The sequence below is a fragment of the Corapipo altera genome, unplaced genomic scaffold (genome assembly GCF_003945725.1).
Source record: "Corapipo altera isolate COAL_440 unplaced genomic scaffold, ASM394572v1 0, whole genome shotgun sequence".
In the NCBI taxonomy this organism is placed as follows: Eukaryota; Metazoa; Chordata; class Aves; order Passeriformes; family Pipridae; genus Corapipo; species Corapipo altera.
Genome location: NW_020884872.1, coordinates 50,447,713 through 50,466,691, shown reverse-complemented (window position 1 = coordinate 50,466,691; position 18,979 = coordinate 50,447,713). Strand labels below are relative to the sequence as shown.

The 18,979-nt window shown below is 35.8% G+C and overlaps 1 protein-coding gene across 2 annotated transcripts in view; it reads left to right on the top strand.

The window, feature by feature from the left end:
- Window positions 1-18,979, top strand: part of UCHL3 (ubiquitin C-terminal hydrolase L3) — a 41,746-nt gene that overhangs the window by 11,654 nt on the left and 11,113 nt on the right. For both annotated transcript variants that reach the window (XM_027646647.1, XM_027646656.1), the window contains 3 exons: window positions 610-766; window positions 1,122-1,207; window positions 2,301-2,348. In XM_027646647.1, the coding sequence (XP_027502448.1) occupies window positions 610-766; window positions 1,122-1,207; window positions 2,301-2,348 (291 nt within the window). The remainder of the gene's footprint in view (window positions 1-609; window positions 767-1,121; window positions 1,208-2,300; window positions 2,349-18,979) is intronic.

Below are 18,979 nucleotides of genomic sequence, written 5' to 3'. Positions count from 1 at the left end.
GTAACAGATTTTAGTCAATTATTGTCTTTATAAAACAAGTACTGAGCAAGATCGTTCAGTCAAACTAAATTCATTTTTACTACAGAAAATATTTTTTTTATGAATATGGCTTTTGAAGGGCCTGTTTTAGGGCCCTATAAAAATATATAAATGTGTTTATATAAATCTTATTTTATATTCCTGGGAAAAATGAAATGTAACAATGAAATTTTAAGAATGCTTCATGATGATTAATCACCTGAAGTATCACGGTTTTCTAGAAAGCACTTTGAGCCTTGTGTCCTTAAAAAGCCTTTTGTGGAATTGAAGAGAGATGATGACAGGTGCTGAGATCAAGGAAATAATTTAAATATTTTTGAAGTTATGTCAGATAACACATAATTCAAAATGATGTTTCAAATGTGACAGTATTTTGGTTAGTGTCAAGGCATTGGTTTAAGAAACAATATAGAGCTGTTCAGGTGAGTAAGTTTACATACACCTGCTGGACCACCCACGTTAAATATTTCAAATTACAATATTAATTAGGTGTTGCTTTTTATAAATTATTTTTGCTTGATAACGCAGCTATTTGTACTATTTGTGAAATGTCTTTAACTGTCTTTATAGTATGAAACCTTCAGAACAGAAGAAGAAGAGAGAATAAAAGCTAAGGGGCAAGACGTGAAATCATCAGTGTATTTCATGAAACAGACCATTAACAATGCTTGTGGAACAATTGGGCTAATTCATGCTATTGCAAACAACAGAGATAAAATGAACTTTGGTAAGTTTTTTTGGTTGGGTTTTTTGTTGGCTTTTTCCTTAAAGGAAAGGGATACATTTTGTAAAGGAAGGATACATTTTGTACTGTTTTCTCTGAATATAACCATTCATAAATGATGAACTCTGTTCAAAGTGCATTTCTACCTATAATTACAAACCCAGTATTTTATACTAATGTACAACTAAAGCACTTGAAACATTGCAAACTGCAGCAGGTAGCAGTTCCTCTTGCAGTCAACCTTCAGGGTCTTTAAGACATAGTGTAATTCTATCTTCAAATCTTTTGTTGGATTCTGTAAGCTTTGAATGAAGTTGGAATTAAAACATGACACTAATCGTTTTTTGGTTTTTTTAAGAAACTAATTCTTCACTGAAGAAATTCCTAGAAGATTCATTATCTATGACTCCTGAAGAGAGGGCCAAATATCTAGAAACTTATGAAGTTAGTATGTGTTTTTACTTTTATTTAAAATGGTATAAGAATTACTTGCATGAGCAGGTACTGTCCATAGGACTTGACTCAGTGAAGCACCTAAACAGTTTGGTTTTACAGTGAGCTTGTGATCAGACAGTTGCTACAAAGAAAACTCTCCTTTGGTATTTTAGAGTATTTTTTGCTGCCCATAGCTCAGTCAGCAGAATGGTTTTTGGCAGTGTTCCTCATCCATATTAATTCACTGGCTTAGTTTAAAATTACTTTGAAATGCATGAGAAATGCGTGCATAATCTTCTTTTTTGTGTGTTCAGGATGCAGTTTAATGGTCAACTTAGGCTGATTTGGTGCTATTGCTGAAAGGATGGTCCTTCTGCTTTCTCTTTTCATTTGTGCCTTCTAGTCACATCTCCGTGGGTTTAGCAGTTGAGGCACACAAAAGAGCTGATTTGGCTGAAATATAATCTCCTTCCCCCACGACCCCAGACAATGAGATGAGCTAGCTGGTAAAGTGGTTAGCCTCATCATTAGTGCTGTTCAAAAGGATGTGACAGAAACATCTGGCCAGTGGTGAAAGGAGAACAACATGGTTGCTCCTGATGGTAATGGTGATCCTCTGTAAAAATGAAAACCTTGATGATTTCTAAATCTGAGTTCAATTTAAGCTTATTGTGAAGCCCCTAGGAATATGAGTGTTAATATGTAGTTGAAGGAAGTAGTAACAAACAGAAACAGCATAGGTTTGATGACATTTTCTATAGAAATATACAAAATACCTGATCGGAGCCTCTATCTAAGTTATTTTGTCTGCTCGAGAAGTGATGGTAAACAAAAACACTTGCTTGTAGTGTTTTCTTTGTGTAAAAGTGCCATTTCAAACTGTCAGATATTTGATCTGAATTGATTGTAATGCAACTGAAATATTGGTCTTCCAAGATCCTTGGATGTGGAGATTATTTGTTTATTATCTTATTTATTTATTACAAGCACTGAACAAAAATACTTACATCTATGGCATTTGATATAACAAAGAGCATAAGTAGATCTTAAAACATTGGAAGTCTCTCATTTAAGGTCTGATTGAAATATGTTTTAATTTTAGGCTATTCGTGTCACTCATGAATCCAGTGCCCATGAAGGTCAGACTGAGGTATTCATTTTTTAAAAAAGTCTTTGTTAATAAATACTTTGAGTTTAATATAATTGACATGAGAACAATAATATATTAAAGATTTACAGTGAAATTGAGATTATTACTTGGTTTGCAATATTGTGTCATGAGTCCAAGATCAGGGCACAAAGTGACAATGTTGGGGGGAAAACCAAAATTGAAGCTTGGGGGTTTATATTTGTTTGGTTTGGGGGTTTGTTGTTATTTGTTTGCGTTCGGTTTTTTAGCTCTTATGTAACATGGAAGATCTTTTCAAGCTTCAATTCAGAGTAAAACAGACAGTAATACTATTTTTAATGAAAGTTAAGGTTTTGCTGTTGCAAATTTGTAGGGAAGACTGTAAGATCCGTAGTACATCACACAAATGGAACAAACATTTTATGAGAGTTTGAAAAGTTTTACTTCAGGAAAAAAAATAGTGCAATACTTGGTTTGCGATCGTCTATGTGCTATTCGTATACAATACAAATTCAAATAAATTCTCACTAATGTATATATTTATTAGCATTTGTGCCCCAACAGATTGTGTGATATGGAAAGTAACCTAAAAGCTGACAAAAACCCTTAAAATCAACATAAACGTTACCATTCACCATTTTCCTGCTTCAGTTATATTAAGTCTATTTCACATATTTCCTGTTCAGATTTCAGTATCTGTTCCACAGGAAAAAAAAAAAAAGATTGTTGCTAACACTGCTTTGACAAAACCCTTCTATGTTGGGCTGTGACTCCAACGACTCATCCATTCTCTCTTTTTGTTGTACAGTAGGTGAGGTTTTCTTTCTCTTGTGCAGTGTCTTCCAGACAAGGCAGGAGAAAGCAAAGCAGTTCTTTCTGCTCCCCCTTACCTTGTTGGGAAATGAAAATTAAGAGAATTGCTTTAACTATTTCTGTTTAGATACTCAGCTTCCTTTGTGGTATTTTCTTTTAAAAACTACACCACTCTTGCTTCTTCTCTCTTCCTCTTAATTAATCAAGATTCAATATTTCAAGAAGAATCATCAGAACAAATTTGTACTAAGTTAGACACTCAAATCTGGTCTGTTTTTTTAATAAATGAGTCTTTTCTAGATATTCTTTGCAAACTCAGTGTGAGAGATTATTCCAACAAGTTGATGAAGACAGAATCTTTTCCTAAGATCCTTGTAAAAGAGAAATCTGGATCCCTTTCCCCACTCATGGCGTGGGGCGGCCCAGTTCTAGTTCCATTTCCATCTGAAGAACCATTGCGACGCTTTGAAGGATGGGGAAAGGGAACTCCAGGGGTTTCTCAGGGGTCTTTTCAGGCCCTGAGCCTGGAGGGGAGAGGTGCTCCCCCCTCCCCCTGGCACGTGGCCCCATGGCCAGCAGGGAGACAGGACACCGGGCGTGGAGAGGAGGCAAGAGGGTGTTTATTGTGGGGGATGTTACATTTATAGGGTTTAGGAGGATTCACAGAGTAACCAATTAGAAGTCTCAAGGGGTTTACAGGAACACCCAATCACAGGAAGGAGTTAACAAAGGCCAATGGGAAACACCTCAGGACACCTTCCCAGGACATTCCTGCATGGATAACACGGAGGGTGCTGGGAAGAAGAAGCATGTGTTTGCAAAGAGACCACCAAAAACCATTTTAAAACCTGTTTAAACCACAGTTTTCCCATATAATGCAGGTTTAGTGCTACAGAGAAACTTCTTTAGTTGTTTTGGTGTACTGTGACATTCGTTCAGGGAATGGTCTGTCTGTGCAATCTTCTGGCAGATATTATGGAATGATTGGGAAAGAAAATGCAAAGGTGCCGTGCTTCTGAGAGTCTTCTTGAAGATTCAGGAAACATCTTAAGTGATGATGGAATCTCTTGATAAGGGACAGTTAACTTCTTGAACTGCTACTAATTAATTTGTTTCCTGATCAAGATAACCACATTACAAAAGATTAATAATTGCGTGGAAAGATGAAGACTTTTTTTCATAATAGAAATTTACGAGATTTTTCTTAGCAATTATGTCTAAACACAAATATTAAATAGGTAGTTCCCTTGCCAAGTAATTATTATTAAATTTTGTATGACTGTATCTGGAAATAGTTCAATATGGATATTCCTTGGACTAGTAAAATAGATTTTTCCTGTCTTTTTGTTTTCAAAGTTGGAATAGTACAAAGGCTGGATACATTTCCTAGGATCATTTTTTGGGAATAGGTTCTGGTCCATCAACCAAGGAGGGAAGAAATAAACAAGTTGTCTTACTGCAATATCTAAATTGCTTAGAAATCCTGTCCTGCCTACAGTAGTTAAACGGGCAGCAAGGCCTCTCCTGTCGTCTGTACCTGAGGAATTGTTTTATTTTAAAGTACTATTCTTTTTAAGCAAAACAAAATATGAAACATGAATATGCTGAGAATTATAGTTAAGAGATGGAATGAGTTAATCTCCTAGTCTTTTCCCTTCCACTGGTACATTTTAAATGTCACTGTATAGCTCTTCATGTAGTGGTTGAAGGGACTGATGAACAGCATGACCTTGAAGATGCTGAAGTTACCATATACAGGTCATATGAGGTCGTTGACTTGTCCTGTGGGGTAAGTTGGTGATTTCTCGCACCTTTGGATCAAGAAAGAAGAGAATCCCATTCCTCCTGCATTAAGCATCAAAATCTTTCCTTTGAGTAAAGTGGCTTATTTAGTTGCTTAATGATAGTAAGTGCTGTAGCTTTGTGACCAGAAAGTTCTTTCTAGATCTTCTACAGATTTAAAGATTATGAAAACATGCAAGTCTGCTTTTTCTTCGGATGGCTAACTTGGCTTGCTTGCTTTGTTAGAATAGCCTGCTCTGTGGGTAGTTCTGTCACTTAGATAGGTATTGCATTCTAGTGTTCACTCAAATTCTTCTGAAAGTGCTCCTGAGGCTTAACTGTATTAGACAGAGTGACTTCCAAAAGTGGGATATATGGCTGATATGGTTAGGAAGCTTTGCAACTGCTTTCAAGATTGTGTTGTTTCCTTCTACCATGCAAAATGCAGCATAACACCATTGAGATAAAAGTAAAATTTTTGAAGGTTTAAAAATAGCACAGACTACAGACAGGTTCTCTTCTGATAATACTGTTTGATTGGGGTTTTTTACTGGGTTCTGAAGTCTCAGATATTTGAGGATTCAGCCTTTAATGCTTCTAAGTAAAGCCGTTATTTGTTGATTGGTCCTGACAAGTCTTGCTAAGTCTTCACAAGCTTTTTTTTATAATCTCAGTGAGTACTTAGTTTTTCCAATATGCTAGTGGATTTTCTGTTTTTGTTTATGTTTCATGTATGTGAATGTTTCAAACCTCAAAATAAAGCGAGTTTAGCTAGAAATAAAAATTAGAAGTAATAGAATACAGCAATGCTATCTTTCTAGTATCTGTGTATTCACTCATCTTGTCTGGTGAGTAGGATTTTTTTCTCTTTTAGGGTAATCTGTAATGAGATTTCTTTTTCCTAAATTCCATATGTTTTGAAGAAGAGTTCTCTTTAGGTAAAAAAACCATTGGCAAGATGCTACTTGTATAACTTCAATCTTAATGGACCTCTAGATTTCAGTTCGTAATTGCTGGAAGAGTTATGATGGTCACTTTGTTTCTGGGATGTATCATCTCTGTGTGATCTATTCGGATGAAGTATTAAGATGAATCACTAAGCAACTGGATTGAAAGTGAGAGCTATAGAATGTTCTGCCTTGATGGGTGCTTTAACAGGCTTCCCAGGTTTGATATCTGTGATTAATTTGTCTGAAAAAAAAATGGCTGTGTTTCTATCTATTTGCTCTGACTTTCAGTGTTGCACTTGAAACATTTACAGGCCATCTACAAACTGAATTACAACTGGGTATCCTCTGGGGAGGTTTTTTGTATTGGTTTTTTAATGAAGTTTACTGAATTTTTATTAAACTACTTAAATATTTTCTTAAAAATGGAGATTTTTTTTTTCTTAAGAACTATTTTTGCTAATTCATTTCAAGTTTACAAATTAAAGGGATTATAAATTTGGACTTACCCTTCAGGCCAGGTTTTGGACCAGGTTCTGTGGCTCCATGTCTCACATCATTGCCATAGAGCAATAGGTGAAGCAGTCTTATGGGTGCTTCTATGTGTAAAAAATGTAGGTCTGTTTAAAATTACTTTGGTAGCAAAGCAGTAAGATCTGGGAATGGTTCCACAGGAAAGTGTCATGTTGGCTTCAAGGGTGGCTTGATTCTGATCATGTGTTCAAGTACCATAATGAGGGCAATTAATGTAAGACTCCTGTAACAGTCATTCTGTTTAACTTTATGCTACTGAAGCTTACACTTTCTCAAGTGACAGGTATCTCATACCCAGAGCTTCCAAAAAAAGGATCTAGGTGTTCACCATAAAGCTTCATAGATGCAGCTCACTCTTTTCTATGTGATAGCTCCTGACAGGCAGGTATTGCTGAGACTAGAGCATGTGCCAGCTACTCAAGATCCTCTTTATTCTTCCATGAGTCTTTTGCTGAGCATATACTTCTGTTTATAATATCTAGGATGTCTGAAGATGTGAAAAATAGAACCTGTTTCTTTGGAGAACTGCACACACTTTTAAGCTGATCCTTATATTATTGCTTTATGCTGAGCAGTGTTAGAGTTTTCCCATTTGTTTGTTTTGCTTCTTTTTTTTTGTTCTTGTTCTTCCTATGCCTCCTTCAGTAGTCCATGAGCTGCTGAAACCCTGTACTGCCTCATAGCTTAACATTTCTGATACCTTCTTACAAAAGCAGAGAAACACACCCCCCTTGAAAAATTGCAACCCTTCAAAAATATTAAAATGCTGTACAGTTTGTGGATCTGCATTATCCATCTAATCAACAGTGATCAGTAATGACTAAGTTATTTGAGGGAGGAAAAGTAGCAATCTATGGAAGTGATCAGGGTTAGGTTCATATCTATCTTTTTTTTTGTATTATTATCTTAACTTCCTTTCAAAACAAAATAGTAACTATTTTCACATAACGGATCAGAAAATCTGAGGGGAAAATTTTTTGAAAATGGGAAAGCGTGTTATTACACGAGAGCGACGTCCAGGTCTAGAGTCTTTTGCAGAGCAAATAGCCTTTTGAATTTTGAGTTGGGAAAGAAATTTATTTTGTATTCTACCTACTCATTTGCATTAATAATATAAAGTTTTGGTATAGTTTCCTGTGAGAGCATAGGAAAGGAGGAAAATGCAAATTGTTTAGCTCAGTTAAACAATGATATGCTATGATTGCTTGAGGGAAGTTATTCCAGGTAGAAGATATTATCTGTGCTGATTCCTGAAATAAAGGACCTTTTTAATATGTAAGTAGAAGATACTTTTGTTTTGCTGTCTTTCTACTGGCATCTATATCCAGTACTTTTGCAACCGTGCTTCATTACAGCTTAATCCTACAGTAAGGAAAATGGCAAGCTCTGCCACATAAAGTTCTTTTAGAAGATAAATTAGCTTTTAGTCAAGGAATCAGATCTGGAGAATAATTTGTATTCAATTTCTGCATTTCTAAAGCTTTGACATGCTTAACTCTTGTTCAAGTGCTATTTTGGTAATAGTATCTGAAGTTTTAGCCAGCTGCGTGTCTCTGTGCCTGTTGAAATCATTCTGGATTGTCAGATTACCTACAGTATCTTCTGTATTCCATGAGCTTCCCAAACAGTTTCCCGAAGGAGTTCATCCCTGTAGCCTTGCTGGAGCTAGTGCTGGCACAGAGATGTTACAGGCACACTCCTGGGAGGAGAGGAGAAAGTTTTGACAGGCTAGACTTACATTAGCTTTTGCTTCTGTGGACAGCAAATACTCATAGAGTTGTGGTGTTAAGTAACTGGCAGGCTCTTTGTGCAACATCGGGGTATCACTAACTGCTGACAAATGGCTTTCCATATCACTTTTTGTTGTAAAGTTTAAATGACAGAGTGAACGTTTTATTATGTTGTGCAGTACTTGCAGCATACAGAACCACTTTTTTGTTTAAGGTTAAAGTTTTTTTGGACAGGGGAGTTTTAGCAAAGGTTATGCATTACTGCTTAGCAGAATGTGATTTGTGGTCTTTGGGAAGTTTACTTGTTTTAGTGTTGTTACAGCATGGCTCAAAATAGTGTTTTAGTCAAGTAAATGGACACAAGTGGCATGGCCACTTGAAATAGCTGTGCTGGATATTGGTTAGGGACTTATAAGAGCTTTTGATTTTTAGGAGAAAATTAGGAGCTCTTATATTTGTGTATTTTCTCTCCTCTTCCTTGGAGACTGTTAACAGTGTCCAGCTAAATGAAGTTTAACCTACAGTGTTTCAGTCATTAGTTGCTATGGAAGAGAGAAGAAAACAGAACTGCAGTATAAAATATGTCAACTATTAAGGGGAGCACAGAAAATACTGGCTTTGGTTCTGTAAATCCTCCTGTTTGGGAGTTTTGTTTTTGTTATTTTAATACATTTAGTACATCTATTTACCAACTGAAAGCTTTGGCTACTGGAACTATATGTTGAGCTAAATGAGGCTCAGAACTGAATGGACTGAGATGGTGCATCTGAGCTGCTGCTTCAAATGGAAACAACATTCTTGCACTTCATTAGACCTTTATCAAAAATATTGATGGTAGAAAAATCAGCCTTTGAAAATCAAAACTAGTTTTGACAGAGAGTCAAAAGTCACAAATTAGAACTCTCAGGTGTTCACAAAATACTGAAATACTTGCATACATCAGTATGTTTACTTATATACTTTGTGTTCACAAGTACGATCAGGAATATTTTTAACATCGATTGAAGTTGGCAGCTACTGAAAATGCTACCATAGCTTGATTTCTTCCTTAAAACATAACTGCAAACTGAAGTCTGTAAATTTGTTTAGTGGGCCTTGAGAACTGTAATATTGCTTGGAATGCACTAAGTTAGACTTTGATCACAGTAACAGTTGTTAACATTGGCAAGAACTAAGTAGAGTTAATGCACTCTGTGTCCAACTGCTATAAAACTTGAACTTTCAAAGATCTCTGGTTCCCTGGGGCATATACAATTTATTGTTAGAGAAGAAACATAAAGAGCTTCCCTTTTGCTTCTGCCAAGAGAGCAGGATTATGTAGTGGGATTTTTGTCTTAAATCACCCGTATTCCTCGACATTTCTTCTGAATAATCCATAGTGTTCAAAAGAAACATTTGCATCTTAGGAGAATATAAAATTAATTATATAACTGTTTCTTAGATGATTTTTGTTTAGCTTAGCATTACAGAACAAGCATGTAATCTTTCTTGTAAAGGCAGTAAAATTGCCTAAAAATGTTAGCTGTGGCTTTTTCTCTTTTGAAGTCTACACAGTAGAAGTGTAAAAATAAGCTTTCTAGAATCATGTGAAGTGTTTTGGAAATTGTACTTGATTAGTCTGTGACTCATTGCATTGCCATGTTATCTAACGTGTCAGTGTTTTAGACATGCATTAATCTGATTTCTATACTGAGCAAATAAGTAGTAAGGTATTAATATAGTATTGCTCTGAATTGTTATTCTGGATCTTGACTGTTACATCTGTATGAAGGAATTCTGATTTCTAGGATGAAACAAAACTATAGAGGATATTCGCACCCATAAAGCAACCCATGAATTTAAATAACAAGTTTATAAGAAATAAACAACAAGTGAAAGTACCAAAATGTTTCTACAGTTTTGCATCCAAAATTTTGCATCCAATCAATTGCCATAAGTTTGCTTTTGTTTTTCTTTTTTTTGCATCTCTCCAATCCATAATGCTTCCTGTGCTGTTCTTGCATTATCTGTGAGACAGCAAGCAGCAGGTTATGGCCATGTGTGACAGCCAGTGATGGTTGAGCTCACACTCAGCCTCTTTCCCTCAGCCAAAAGAGAAACTGGTTTGGCCCTCTTTTTTTAATTTATCCAACAACTAATTTGGGGGGATAAAATCAGAAGAATTTACGTTTCTTAAGGTTTGCAACATTTTACCAATATGGCTGAAGTTAGACAGAGAATTGATATTGCATCAACTAACTTTGCTCAAGGAAGCAATCCAAAAATGTAGTATTTGATGTGCAAAAATGCTGTTCAATTTATTAAAGGCAAAAAATCCTGTGGGGGAAAAGCTATTTGAAAAAAAGTCTAGTTAATTTAGCTTTTGCAGAATTCCTAATTTGAAATTCTCTTTTTTTGTAATTCCACTAATTTTTGATCACAGAAGTCGCCATTGTGATAATCTAGCTTGACTTTTGCCTAACATAGGCCATAGAACTTAAATTTAGGTCTTCAGGGAGAGATAAATTATCACTAATTTTGGAAAGATTTTTTTGGGGTGCTCTGTTCTCACCATTTTTCTTGTCTTTACTCATATGTCTAGCAAAGTAGTACTCTTGGGATATTGTCCATTCTTAATCATGAATTGAACTGTCATGGAGAATACTGGAAATATTTTTATTTTTACTAGCTGAAGAAAGATTAATTATACTTACTGGTGCGGATGTTGATCACCTAACACATGTAGCCCAATTTGGTTTAAAAATTATAGTCTTTGCTTAAATACGTATTGATGCTGATAACTGTAGTGTTCACAAAATAAGTAGGTCTGTGAGGACTGGAGTTTATGACTCTAACTCCCTAAGAATTTGCATGTTCTACAGGCTTTTGTTGCATGTAAGGAAGTCCTAGTTATGAACAAGGTTTTTCTTGCAGTTGAAATACTCATAATGCCTCCAGTTCATGTGACTTCTGTGGTGTATTGTTGGAGATGAGCTCATGAAGCATCTTCTGCCCCTGTGGAATTCTTCCTTTGTCAGGCTCCTCTGTCTGGCTGCTTATCTTGTTATAAAAACTTGAAGAAACTTAATGTCTCTCAAGATTTCACCACCACCACCACAACAGGCTTGAAATGCTGTTAAAAGATTTAAAGTGCTTGAGAAGTGATACATAGATTTTAATTTCTATATTAAAAAACCCACTAAGGATAATGACTCCTAAGGAAGAAAAACACTTAGTTTGAACTCTAATGCAGACCCTTTAAAACATTGTGTTTCACTCAATAATGAGCAATTATTTAAGCAAAACAAAAAAATCTTCAAAAGGTGATGGGGAAAAATTGTAGATATTAAGTACACACCCTCTCTGAATATAATCTTAAAGCTGTAGTAACCATTACATTGCCCATTTGACTGGAAAAATTGCACTTTTTGTTGTTGATTCAACCTTCTCCTATCTCTGCTCCAGAGTTTAGTGTATGAGAACTGTATAACAGTTTGTTGGGAGGAGTTACTGTGCTCTTATGGAACAATGCAATGGAGCAGATGCAGAACACGTGTCAGGGCCTCTGATCCCAGGGTTGTACCTATGAAACAATGACCAGGACTGAAAGTATTGTATCTCCTTTTGTTTCCCAAGTTTCCAGTGATGCTGGTATGCAGTTAAAGCTAATTTGATCTCTGTCCCAGTGCAACTGGCATTTCTTTCTACACAAGTGACACAACCTCAAAATGGAGGAAAGAAAGCCCCAGTCCAGTATAGTTTGTCAGCTGATAGGCAGGGAAGCTTCCTAAGAGGAAGGTGGCATGGGCTTGAAGTTCCCCCTGAGAGGATACCCTGACCTTGAGTTTCCAGATAGATGACTTTTTGTAGCCGCTAGCAAGTTAGTCAGTAATATATATTTCTTCTTAGAAAGAAATGGTCATGCAATACCAGATGCTGCTTTGTCCTGTCAGATCTTCAGTGCATTAGATATGAACTGAGGTACTTTGCTGTATTGGGTTCCCCAAGCAAGATGAGGACACAGATCTCTGTTTCTAAAACCTGACAGGTTTGGGCGTGGGCCAAGTCGTGAGCTTCTCGGCACTGTCAAACTTCTGCACTTTTAGGTATGTGCAAAAGCACAGCTCTTAGTGCCTGACAAACTTTATACATGATTCCTTTTAGATCTTAGATTTAAGTGGCTCTAGGTTTTAATAACTGGTTATATATAGGAATGAGTTTTGGATTGGGGCAGATGGTAATTGCATGAACATTTTTTTGGACCTACTTCATGAAGCTTTTAACTTCTTTATAATGTGTTGTTTGTATTACAAACAATAAACTTAATGTACTTACTGGTTTATATGACAGTAACATTCAATTCTATTTCAGGGCTTTTGTTTTACCACTTCAGATATTTGGCCTATTACAATTTTCAGCACAGGAATATGTTCCTGTGATCTTTTCGTCTTGTGAAGTTAGACTAATTCTCTCTTCTCTGCAGTTTCTAGCTGTTAATAAGTCTTGTTTTAATGGAGTCTCGAGTTATGATTTGTCTTTCATATTTTAAATTGTAAATGTATCCTTTATTTGAAGATGTATATTTAACATTAATTTCATAGTAATACTGACATGTAATTCTAATTTAATTTTTTTTATATATTCGGTTGAAAACAACTTCAGTTCACATAGCTTAATTTGTGCTTATTATTAAAGCAATGCATAGAATTTTCTGGCTATTGCAACCTTTTTAACTAGCCATAATCCAGTATTAACTTTGCTTTTCCAGAGTACCTATATACCGTTTCTGAAAATTTGACTCTTAGAAATGCAAAAGTATATTTTAAATGGAGAGGAAATTTCTCTTTTTTTTTAGTTGATTTCACTAGAGGACTCACTAGTACAGGAAGTAAAGGACAAAAAGATTCAGTGAATGGAATTTAAAATTAGGAGAAATACTCACTAGAAATATTAAAATATTAATTGCCCTAAACTTCATTCTATGCTATAAATTCAGTTTTGAAAACCTACAGTCTTTTCTGGTCTCGTTACATTCCAGCAAGGGGCATTTTTAATATATTCACATTATTTTAGCAATATTGTCCAGAAAATAAATAAGTGCTATCAATAAGAATGGTGAAATTGTAGAATTGTGGTAGAAGTGGTAACAAAAGTAAAAAAGTGTTTATGAAAAAAATTTTCAATATTCTGGTCATCCCTGTACTGTTAAACAAATCTTAAATTTGGTATTGTTCAAAGTCTTCTAAATGGTTTTACAGTAATTACACAGGAGTGCTAAAAGATAGAAATTTTTTTGGAGCAAAAGTATACAGTTTAACAGCTTCCACTCAATGGAATGTATCAAAGCCAGAGTAAGTTCATACTCTTAGCAAGGTTTTTTGGTTTCATTTTAACTCTTTCTCAGTAAACAGGTATTACTATATTGCAGATTCTTGGAATGTCTGTTTGTAAGCTGGCAGCAGCTTACAAAATTGTACAATATACTGTAGTGTCTTGCCTTTTATCATGAACTGTCTATCAGCAAAGCTCTTAAATTTCCGCCCCACGGCAGGTTCTTCCTTCCATATGGAGGTCTGTGGGCTGTGAGGACTTCTAGAAGCAGTGTTTTATCAGTCATCTTTTGGAATTTCCTTAGGCATGCTGAGAATAAATTGTTTTTAAAGCCATCTGATATGGAATCTAAATGTAAAATGTCTCAGATCAGTTCTTCAATTGAAGAACATGGAAAAAAAAAATCAGTGGTAGAGATAAATTGTAATAGTGGTTAAACTCTTGTAAGTTTCTCTTGTAGGAGAAGTATAAAAGTATTGTCATTGCTAAATTCCTCTTGATTCATGTAGTTGCATTTTTGACTTGGAAGTTTTCTGGTTTTGTCTTCTTTCATGAGGAGCTGCTGATATGTAGGGGTGGATCAGAATGCTTAAAATTCCAAAAACCCAAACTGTGACAAACCTGGGGAAAACTATGTTCTCTGGACAGGTTATGAGACTTGGTAACACTCCATGTTTATCTTGGAGCTCCACAGTTTCTACTGTACTTGATACTTGCTCTTCATGAAGAATTCCTAACCCTGTCTTTGTTCTTTAAGGTCAGCAGTGTGGGAGCAGAAAGAACCAATTCATTGCCCCATTCTTAACAGGAAAAAGAAAAAAAACCCAAAACCCTAAGATTAGTTGCTTCAAAAATAATAAATAATACAAAGAAAGTAAATAGTTTTGACTGGCACTTATGCATTGATTAATGAGTGAACATATTTTCTTTTTTGGAGAAGCTATCTAATGCTTGGTTTTCACAGCCCCTACTACAGTCATTCCATTGAATGCATAATTTGGGGTATACCTTAAGGAACTGCAGTTTCTATGCTACCTGCATAACTTTAATGGATTTGCAAGCAGCTGGCAGGTCTCAGTGCAGATAAGTCAGGTATCACTGATGAGTATGTTCGCTAGCGGGTCTCTGCAGGGATTGGTTCTAAGATCTCTACTATACATCTACACTGTTAGACAATGTGGAAGACAATAACGGGCTGACCTAATTGCAGCCTTCCGAGTACCTGAAGGGAGCCTACAAGACAGCTGGAGAGAGACTGTTTACAAGAGATATAGTGACAGGACAAGGGGGAATGGCTTCAAGCTGAAAGAGAGTAGGTTTAGATTAGATATTAGGAAGCAGTTCTTTACTGTGAGGGTGATGAGGCACTTGAATAGGTTGCCCAGAGAAGTTGTGGATGACTGATCCCTGGAAGTGTTCAAGGCCAGGTTGGATGAGTAACCTGGTCTAGTGAAAGGTGTCCCTACCCATGGCGGGGATTGGAACTAGATGATCTTTAAAGTCCTCTCCAACCCAAACCATCCTATGATTCTATGATTAAAATACACCCAAAAACCTACAGGCAGTGTAAAAAGATCAAGATATAATAAAGCACCAGACATCAACACAGGACAATCTGCATTGCCCTTTAGATTAGCTTCAAAGAAAGGAGTAATCTTCTGAGGACAAATAAAAACTGTGTAATTAACGCAAAAGATAAACTTTATTTCTTGACAGAAGGTGAGGAGGTCATCTAAAGATGACATTGGGAAAGTAATAGTGGATCATGATATGCTAAAGGTGAGCTCCTTATTTGACATCGTGGCCAGATGAACTAATGTAATCCATTTTTCCATGTTCATGTGATCATTAAGAAGGACTAGAAAGGTTGCCTTTGTATTTAGCACAAATGTATTTAGTAAGCTGTGTGAATATGTTACTTACTGTCTCTAGCTATAGACAGGATTGATGGAATATTTTATTCTGTTTTTTTTCAGTAGCAATAAAATTGTTAAGCTTGAATGTTTGTTTTTGTTTTGTGAGTATGTCTGATTCAAACAAAACTTGAACTTATTTGGTCCTGTGGCCTGTGTGGGACAGAAGATCAAAACTAAATCATCACAATGGTCCTTTCTGATCTTAATATATTTACTATAACTTTTTCAGTTGGAGCTGAGAGTCATTTTTAATACTTCTGTGGTCTTTCTTCTAATAGTAACAATTTGAATGGTTTAACATAGTCCTACTGCTTCCACGGATACTAAAGGGATCCTGAGTGTTAATGGCAATACTGCCACTGGCCTGCTATTTTAGAAGAATAGGTGAAAAACTTAGGAAGTTGCATACCTCACCACGGTAAGCTTCCCTTTTCCTTTGCTCTCCTTTTATGTTAGACATGGAACAGTAAAGAAACTCTGGGCTCTGTGACAATAGTTGTTTGATTCATTTTAAATCCCAGAGTAGCACAACCTAGTTTTCCCAAATTACCAAAGAATTGTTGCTCACAGCTTTTGTAGCTGTTGACAAAACTGATTCATTCTCTGTTTTCAACTGTTCCTTCCATGAGATGATACTTAAATCCCTTCCCTCCTCACTTTCCAACAGTCTGTCTCTTGAATGAGTCATTTAACTTGTATTCATATTATAAAGTTCCCTGGGTGTGAATAACCTCTAGCTTATCTGATTATAAACTTGATATTTGGACGATGTCTTTGCTTATTCTCAGTGTTCCTTTGTCTTCTCGTTCAAATTCAACACACTCTTGATTATTATCTGTGTGATTTGAGCAGTTAAAGGACAGTATACTAAATAGTGGACATTTTGCAGTTGCCTTTTTAGGGATGTTGCTTCAAGTTTAAGTGGGCTAAGTATGTTCTTTTTTAATGTTTATGTAGTCGTCATCGTCCTCGCTGTCTTCACCACCATCCTCATCGCAGCCTCAGGTTAGCCACAGCAGAACGAAGGCTTCTCCATTGTGTCACTCTGCATCCCTCTCCTGGGCCAAACGTAATCATGTAGGTCCTGCAAAGGCTACCAGTCCGTCAATCCGTCTTCGTCGTTGGCGGCCCTTGATACGCCTTCCATCTGTTGGGCTTCATTCTGTTGTAAGTGTAGTCCATCTTCAGTCTTTTCTTACTTTGACACGACTGGCCTTCTGCCACGTAACTTCGGTCTTCAAGGCATCATTTTTTGTTGGGGTCTTTTCTCAACCATTCTTAGGATTTCTTTCTTCCTGTTTTTTTTTTCCCCCTTTCCCCCATGTCGGACAGCAAAAGTACATCATTTCATTCTTTGCTGTCCAGGTATTTTTGATTCAGTACACATGCCAAATCATTTTCAAAGCATAGAGGAAGTCTGCCTTTCATAAAGTGGCTTTTTTTTTTTTTTTTCCATAGACTCCACATCCAGCCTCTTCTTTTCACCTCATCTTCATGGCCTTTCATTTGGATGAGCTAAACCAAGGGGCTTCTAATTCTTTGTCACGTGATATTATTTCTTCTGTGTTTGAGACCTGGTTAAAGTTCTCTTATGCTAAACCTAGTCTCCTTTTCTTTCATTAAGTCTTGCTTAATGGTCCCTGGGTATTTCAGTAAAGATAAAATGCTTACTGTAACCCCAAGGGGCTGGTTACTTTCTCAGTTGACATCTGTTTCTTTATCCAGTTTGTAGGCATACATTCTGGTTTAAGATGAAGACATTCTAATCAAAAAAGCTTGTCATCAAATGCTTACACTTTTTTTCTTCTTCACTCACAGACCACAAATGTATCTTGAAAATCTGGAAAAAAAATTACATGCACAGAATAACCAATATTTCTAAACTATCCTATGACCACCAACAGAAACACCGAACTGAAAGAGTCATTTTGTTGTATTTCATCCTGCTTTTAAGGAGTGATCACACTTTCAGTGCGCACATATATAAAAAAAGTCTGGATACGTAGAAGGGAATGGTCTTAAATACAAAATTGGGACTTAATTTTGTTTTTATCATTCTTTGATAATGACCACATTTCACCTGTGTTACTAGAAATTCTTCATTGAGGTATATGGATCTTTTACTGAGGTGAAATAACTATTTCTGACGGTGGTCCATTTTCTTTTTCATTCATTCCACATGTGGAAATTCTTAATGTTTTACTGCTATTAAAAATTAGTGTCAAATGCTTCCATTTCTTTATAGATTTTATATTTTTATCCTGATAAATATCTTAGGATGAGACCTCTTCCCAGACTCCTTTCTCTTCATGTGAATGATAATTACTATTATGAAGTATCAAGCTCTCTTGTAATATTCAGAAGTATGGAACATTCTTGATATTATCATTTAGAGCTAGTTAAATACCTTGAGATTTGAGGAGCCGTGGAGTTAAGCACAGAGTTAAGTTCTGTCCAACTCATGCTTCTTCCTCCCCCATTTAATATTTATTTCATTGACATTGACAAACATCTGACATTTTACCTGGGGATTTTGTTGTTTAGCAAAGCGTGGAAAATTCTATGACATATTTCTATAATTTGAAACTGGATTCTTGTATGAATTTGACTTTTATAAGCTTGTTGTTAACAAAAGACTTTTTGAGAAAGACTTGAGCTCGAGTGTGCCTGCCTAGAACGAAAGCATTAATTGACCATGAGTTTACTTCAACAATGAATAAATGATGACTTATCTAAAGATGGACGTCACAGCATAACCTGTAGTGATTATAGCAGAGAACTAGTAGAGAGTTTTAATTACTTCAGAAAATGTCTAATTCAACTCCTCATCCATTAGCAGTGAGCATTTGCTTTAAAAATGTTTTTAAAAAATTATAAAGTAAATAGAATTCAATACAATTGTATTAGGCAAAACAGAAGCTTTCCACTAAAAAGTTTTAAAATCTTACTCCTTAAATCCTGAGATCCTGTCTTCATGTGACAGATTAAAATTGTAAGGCCTATATGTAAAGATTTATCACTAAATGCTATATAGTTTGGTATCTGTTGGTAACTACATTTCTCTCATCTTTACACTTTTGTATAACATGCCTTTCCAAGAAAATTTAAGAACACACAACTTAGATGTAAATTAGTTTAATATGCAAGAAATCAGACAGCATTTTTGGCAATAAAGCTGCCTCAGGTGGCTTGATTAAAATTTGAATGACAAAGTAGTATTTATTGTCCTGTCAACAAATATTATTAGTACAGCTCTGATCATTCTGCTAGATGTACAAAGAGGCTGAATTGGTGTCAGTGTTGTATTAGACCAACCTGTGAGAAATATATGGGCATTCTAATATTGCTTTTATTGAGAAATCTGTGCTCTTCCCGGGGGAGAGGGGAAAACATGCTGTATATTGTATTTAAAATAGTTGAACTTTCTCGTAGTTCTAAATACATTTCTACTACTAAAACATTGACAGATAGGCAGTAGATTGTTTCAAAATTTAGAGCGAAAGTCTTAATGCTGGGAGACTCTCTTTATGCTCCTTAAATAAAAGCACTTTCCCTACTTGAAAACTTTCCTTGACTTCAGTGGTGGTTGACCTTGGATACAGGTGCCCACCAGGCTGCTT